This window comes from Pterocles gutturalis, unplaced genomic scaffold (assembly GCF_000699245.1).
Source record: "Pterocles gutturalis isolate BGI_N339 unplaced genomic scaffold, ASM69924v1 scaffold21170, whole genome shotgun sequence".
Lineage (NCBI taxonomy): Eukaryota > Metazoa > Chordata > Aves > Pterocliformes > Pteroclidae > Pterocles > Pterocles gutturalis.
The window spans coordinates 2,703-9,998 of NW_010143960.1; the positions used below are offsets into that span (position 1 = coordinate 2,703).

The 7,296-nt window shown below is 36.9% G+C and overlaps 1 protein-coding gene across 1 annotated transcript in view; it reads left to right on the forward strand.

Annotated features, from left to right (window-relative positions):
* The first annotated feature begins 1,699 nt into the window (after window positions 1-1,699).
* Window positions 1,700-7,296, forward strand: part of RAD52 (RAD52 homolog (S. cerevisiae)) — a 10,041-nt gene continuing 4,444 nt past the window's right edge. Inside the window, exons 1-7 of the mRNA XM_010084960.1 lie at window positions 1,700-1,786; window positions 3,242-3,343; window positions 3,940-4,033; window positions 5,752-5,819; window positions 6,085-6,203; window positions 6,291-6,366; window positions 6,702-6,704. Coding sequence (XP_010083262.1) covers window positions 1,700-1,786; window positions 3,242-3,343; window positions 3,940-4,033; window positions 5,752-5,819; window positions 6,085-6,203; window positions 6,291-6,366; window positions 6,702-6,704 — 549 coding nt within the window. The remainder of the gene's footprint in view (window positions 1,787-3,241; window positions 3,344-3,939; window positions 4,034-5,751; window positions 5,820-6,084; window positions 6,204-6,290; window positions 6,367-6,701; window positions 6,705-7,296) is intronic.

The window sequence follows — 7,296 nt, forward strand, 5'->3', positions numbered from 1 at the left end:
TTTTGTGCATTTTTTTTCACAAGGGCTTTATAATGATCAAGATCTGATTTAGGTTGCTTAAAGTGAAAAAAAATAGTATTGTTCAAACTTTGATTCCCTCTGCCACTCACCACACATACTGATTTTTTCTTTCTAATGGTGTTCCTCTCTTTGCTTAACAGGGGAAATAGCCTGCTTAAATCACAAGTGTTTCTCCTGGTAATATTAATTTCTGTTTGTTCTCTTCCAAAACTAAATATATTTACCACAACTTGCAGCTAACTGATGATTGTAATACATTCAAATGTATAAACACAGTACAGTTATACAACTTTCAGACCGAAGATTAATAATTATAGCCAACCAAAATTAAGGATAATTATAGACAACCAAACTTTAAGGACAATTTTAGCTACACCTTGGCATAATTACCAGTGCTCATACTTGCCAAGGAAACAACTAGTATCCTTTTTCTGAAAATTGTTTGCCAAGTTCTCAGTAAACTGTGGCTTCCTTGTTTAGAGACTAGAAAAACAACTTGTTTTAGAAAGTGCTGAACCATTAGCAAAGCGTAATGCTTATCAGGTTCCAACTGATTGTCAAATAATGCTATCTACTGAGGATTTTAGACTTTCTCAAACTTTTTGATGTCTCCAGCTGCCTTGTATGTATACTGATTTGTCTAATATTTGTATTGCAGTCGTAGTGATAGACCACCAGTTGTACTCAGCACTTGTGCAAATAAAAAAAAAAATATTGACTCTATGGGCTTATGGAGAAGCGCTGCTGCAGCTCCTTTCCACGCCTGTTCTGTAAACTCTCAGCAAGACCACTTCTCCTGCAGCAGTGGGGAGAGGTAATATAGTACTGGGCAGTTGTTGCATACTGGCTTGGTAAAAGGGTGCCCTCTACTGAATTATCCGTACAACTTCTTAAAATTCTTACAGGTTCTCTATGTTTTTTCAACTCTGTGTAATATATGAGATACCATCGTAACACAAGACAGCGTAATTACAGTCAAAGCAATCTAAAATAAAGACTGACAAGTCAGCGTATAGACAAGTAAAATTTCTTAGAAAGTTGCCTCCTCCTTTTATCAGAGCCTAAGTATTCATGGATATTGGAAGTGATCTAGGAAGACAGTGCTGAAAAATCCAAGAGAGGGAATTATTTGCTTTTCCTTACCTAGAATGGTACAATGCATTCACATTTACCTAAAAGAGAAAAAAAAAAAAACAATTTGTTACCAGTTTAATAAGTTATTTTTTTTGTTCTAGTCTGTGATCTTATGCAGGATCCAGATGCTGCTGAATGATTTTTTTTTTTTTCACTAGCAAAGATAATTTATTAATTCTTTAAATAAAATATTTGTTTCCCTGATTTAATTTAATTTAGGCTCGCCTTTGCTGTTTTTATGGATGGAAGTCCAGAACAGTTCCTATGCTTCTAGACTGAAACTAGCCATTTCTGCCTACACAGTATAATTTATTTAAGAAAAGTTTTGACTGTTCTGAAACAACATCAGAAAACTAATTTCCAATTGTGGCTGCAGCAGTTCCACAGAGTGAGAAGTATAATAATACTGTTAACATCCAACACATCTGTGACAGAATATTGTTATATTCACTGGGCAGTGGACTTCAACAGCTTTTTAACATGTCTTCATACAAACTGTTAGTTCTGTTATCTTCAGTGTTTATATTTTCTCTTATCTTTAGAGATGCCTGAAAGTCAAGGGAAAGACAATGAAAGCCACATCAGCAGCAGTAGTTCCAGCACTAGCAATTCAGTTGCTTGCTTCGGACAGGTCAGTTCCTTTTGCCTGAAGGGGAAATAGAAGTTTTATGCTCACGCATCTGGAAATCTGCTGTGCAAATTTGCTCATTTTAAAGTTGGATACAGTAAGGCTGGAGTAATATCCATTACCCTAGCTATGCTATATGTAATTGTACATTTTGTTTTCCTCCATGATAGCCTTGGCATGCCTTGAATTATAATAAATTGCTCTGGACTCTTCACAACAGGTTTTTAATTTTGTTCCTTAAAAATAGGGCTCATTTTTTTCTCTCTCATTCCCAGATGGCCTGGATCATGTTTACAGACATTCTCAGTACTGGTTCAGGAAAGTGAACTACTTTCACTCAGCTATTAAAAAATAAATGAAAAATAAAAAATAAAAAATTTATAAAAAGGCAAACTGTATCTGGACTGAACAGACTCTTTGGTAATGAATTCTCTTCTCCATGATAGGCATTTATACATAGTTGGTGAATATGGCGTAGGTATGTGCACTCTCCCTTTTTCCTTATGACTTTTCGTTACAGGCTTGCATTCTAGAGCCAGAAAAAGACAAAGTTATTCCTTTAAGCTTAAATAGAACCAAATACAAATTAGAGAGATTTGGCAAGCATTGGGACTTACATGGCACACACTCCACTGAATTCTGTGTTCTGCTGAACGATAGGGCAGCCAATACATGCATACACAACATTTATGATTTAGGTGGTGAAATCTCTGTTCTGTCCCACACCAGAGCATAGCAACACAAGCTTTTTAGGGCATGAATCCTTAAACATGCATTTAGGCTTCTCTAACCTTTACAGATTATAAATTGTTTTTCTACTATGACAAGGAGCAAAAGTTCCCACACTTCAGGCTTCCAGTGATGCTGGAGTTGTCCAAAGGACCTTCCCTGCAAATTTCCCTGTGAAATTTGCTGAACACTCCTCAAGAAATTCCTACTTTGACTGCTTGCCTGAGCTGCTACCCTGCCTGATCAGATAGCGTACGGTGGCAGAGTAAGGTTAAACTGTGGTTTTGCTGGAGTTTTTAAATATGCTTTTATTGTTGGTCACAGAGATGTTATGTTTTATTTTTGAGAGGTAAAATATAAGCTTAAAATGTGTGTTCCTGGCAACCTTGGCCGGGTCTATCAATGCATTAAGATTTCAATAGCATACTAATAGGCCAGGCTCATCTCCATTTTTCTAATGTAAGTGATGGTTATGAGAAATGAAAAATAATTGCTACAACTCAATAATTCATGCTTGCATACAGATACTTCAAGTATAAGAGAAAAAACCAATATAATGCACAAATGTAATACACATACATACACACACATTCTGAGGTCTTTCCTTTTCTGTTACATCCTGATTATAAAAAAAGGATCATAAAATGGGATAAAGAAGTGATATTAGGAGAAGAGAGGGAGCTAAAATAGGAAGAGTGTGAAGATTTGTCTTACCTTGTTTTTGTCAAGTATCAATACACAGCAAGTGAATATCAAGCTATCCAGCATGCTCTTCGTCAGAGACTGGGTCCAGAATATATCAGCAGTCGGCAAGCTGGAGGAGGACAAAAGGTATGAATAAACATGCACAGATGTTTGAACTCACATCTTTTTCCAGGAAAACTAGGGTAAAAAAGTTTACAATAATCCCTATTTTTTTTAAAGTTAATTTCCCACTAGTAGTTTAAGACGCAGATATGAAAGCAAAGTCAGCATAGCATAAATTCTGGCTTTTACTGAGCCATGGGTTCCTTTTACAGTTTAAAAAAAGACTTAACTTTTCAGTGGTTCATCCTTTACAAGGGAATATTTATCTACTTGTGCAACATTGACATGTTTTTTCTTTTTTTTTCCCCCAGAACTGGAATAGACGAAGCATTATATAAGATTGGCTGCATTTTACCCTCTTTAGTGCCTGCTAGCTCTGCCTTTCCTTGATTAAGTCATATTTGTTGTCATATTAACCACCCATCACAGTTGCAGGAAGAAGGTGAAGCTAAAGCTGCACCGTCATCCTTTTATTTACATTATCTGAAGCTTGAACTTAGCTGTGTTTCCTCAATGTAAGAGGATGTGTGTGATCCCTCTTTAAAATAAAGCATGTATATGTGTGTGCACATGCATATGTATTTTTATATATATTTATGTATATATGCTTCTCTTTTCAGGTCTGTTACATTGAGGGTCACAAGGTAATCAGTCTGGCCAATGAGATGTTTGGCTTCAATGGCTGGGCTCATTCAGTCACTCAGCAGAATGTTGGTAAGTATCTCTTGAGGATAAAGAAGTCTTTCTTTTTGTTTCACTGTGAGGCCCTGAAGGAAAAGTCTCTCAGATGTTGACCAGGGTATCTATCCTAGAACTTGATCACTTCAAAGAACCTGGGGAGAGGCATGTGGAATTTCTAGGTGTCTTGGCAGTTGGTAAGAATGAGAGAAATTGAATAATAATGGGATTTCAGTTTTGTTTTAAGATCTTGCACTGGAATATGTCATAGTTGTTATTCTAAGTGTGTTTATGATTATTCTTGAGCTATTCTAATCAAGTTTTCTGATCTCTATGGGAACACTCAGTCAAGAGTAATTACAATTAAACCATTTTACACCCAGAAGCCCTAAGCCAACTTTCTTACTCACCTGTAATTTTTATATTCTAACAAGTTAGTATTCTCAGTTAATATTCTCCTAATCTTAAGGGACCCATCTTTTTCTGCAGATTCCTCTTCTAGACGATAGCTGGTTCTGAGATTTTTTACAGTAGAAAGCTTTGGAAAAAATTATTCTAGTAAACAGCATTCAGGTGATTTTAAAGCTTGAGCTTCTTCAATCTCAGTAGCTGAAATAGTACCTGCCAGAGGAGTATTGTCCTTGCTTACAGAGCTGCTATGCTTAGACGCAAGACTGGTTGTTGAAGTAGCTCAACAAAGCTGCATAAATGTACCTCCTTCCCCCTCCCCCCCGCTTTCATAAATCTTTTCTTACTTCAGGCTGGTAGATTCTAGATATAAAACGAGTTACGTCAAAGGTTTCTGTCTATTTTGTACCACTTTTTTTTCCCCCTTTTCAGTCAAGAAAGGACTGACATCCTTCAAACTTCTATCTTTTCCAAATAATGCCATAACAACTCATGCCTTAGCAATTCAGACACAGAGGATTCCATTACATTTCATTTTAAATTCCTGCATAGAGAAAGGGTTTACACCTCCAGCAGGTTTACAAAACAGTTGAACAAATAGACCAGATGAGTACAGAAGAACTTTTGGACCCCACAGTACAGTTGCTTGAATGTCAAAGCATTTCACTTCAGACATGTGTCATGTTTCTATCACACTTGCAAGACTGATAACTAGAGTGCCCTATGTATATTATATAGTATTGCTTTTGGTGTAAAATAAGGTAGATTAGAGATTCTGGATTGAGAGTTGTATTGCAACCTGTTAAGCTCTTTAGGCACTCTGACCTGGATAAAACTTTGTGCAACATTTCACAAACTGGAGACTTCTAGTATATAATAAGAGAGAAATTGCTTTTATAGACAACAGAATTTATTTCCCATTGCTGGTAATTATTAATTTTTAATAATTAATACTTGACAATTTTTATTCCAGCTGAAAAAAAATTGTTATGCTTTGAAAATTTAGGATATGTAGCTGGATGAGAAGTAATGTTTACAACTCTTCCTTCCTTCATATGTTTAAGTTTACGCATGTAGTAGCAGGGTGTGAGTGTTTGGCAGGTCAAACCACTGATAACCAGAAAGTATCACGTAACATGACCAGAGCATATATGCAAGTCAGCATTCTCAAACTACAGTTAATATTTTGTAAATCATGCTCCATTTTATAGAATATGATACAGTATCTGGGACACATTCAGCAAGGATGGTACAGGTTTATGAATGTCCTTAAAGGACAAAATAAGATCTAAATGTAGATCAGAAGCCTTCTGTATTATTTAGGATGTTACTTTTCCCTCCCCCAGACTTTGTTGATCTCAACAATGGCAGATTCTATGTGGGGGTCTGTGCATTTGTGAAAGTTCAGCTTAAGGTAAGTGGAGTTTTTTTTTTGTTTGCTCTTTCTATAATTGAGCAATTGTCTAAACCTGTGAATGAAAGCTCATGCATAGGTCAAACTGTGGTTCTCAAATACTGTACCACACCAGAGAACCTAGTGGCATCCAAAAACATTGACCTTGCTCTAGAACAACTAGCCAAGATTGAGTAATCAGGCTTAGGAAAGCACAGCATCTAACAAGAAGTGCTGTATGTGCAGAAATTCCCTTATACTTAGTATTTTTAAAATTTTACTGCAGGATGGATCATACCATGAAGATGTGGGGTATGGAGTCAGTGAAGGCCTAAAGTCTAAGGCCTTGTCCCTCGAAAAGGCAAGAAAGGAGGCAGTAACAGATGGACTGAAAAGGGCACTCAAGTAAGTGAAGATCAGTACTTGTACATTTTCAGAAGTTAAGTGAGAATTGTGTTATTTTCGGTCACAGTGAGCTCTTTTGTTTCTCAGGTGCTTTGGGAATGCTCTTGGGAACTGCATCCTAGACAAAGACTACCTACGAGCTGTGAATAAGCTTCCACGTCAGGTACAGTATGTGGGCTGTTAGAGCAGGGACTGCCGGATGTCCTCTGCTCCTGGTCCTTCATATTAAAAAGAATGTAAATAATTATATAAATGCATCTCATCCCTGAATGTTTCCAGCCATGAGATAGCCTTTGCCTACTAATTTCATTGTGTGAACTCTTTCTTACGGAGTTCTTCCCCAACGTTTTAGCACAGCTACTTTAAATTTTGACTATTCGTATTAGGCAAGGTTACTATGGTGAAGAAACAGTATCCTACTCAAGATCTCAGGTGACATTTATGGCCACGTTGTCTAAGGCTGTTCAGTGCCAGTAAGGCATACATCTGTGTTCATAGCAGGTTAAATGTTACCACAGGAAGCACTAAACTGTTTAACCTAGCTTGTTCAAGGTGCCATTTTCTCTGTGTGCTGCAGTTCTTAAGACTGTTTAAGCTTTGTCAGTTGCAGCAACTCAGTTCACCACTCATCTAGCCACTTCTGCTTTAAATGTCTATCAGCAGTGATACCAGTGTCAAGTCATATTCGTCACATAGGTGAAGAGGAAGGCCTTGGGAGAATAGGCTCTGTCAAGGCTGTGTGCGTGTTCTGTACTGTGTATTTTTGCCCTGTATAAGGCAAAAGGCAGAACAGATCTCTTAGTTTGTTCTTAGTAGTAGCACAATCCAGCTTACTGCTTTGAATTTTAAAAATCAAACTTACTTGTCGTATTCCTCTCATTACTGGACTTTTTCAGGAATTTAAAAAAAAAAACAACAAAAAAAAAAACCACAACACGATGAGAGATAACTGCATATGATGACACAATTGCCAATTGCTGTAATAGGTCATAAAACCAGAGGCTGTGGGCAAGGCAGAAGACTAGCCAGACAGTATATTTATTATCTGTATAACCTACCCTAAAGCAAATACAGCAAATTCCTCTGTGCATTC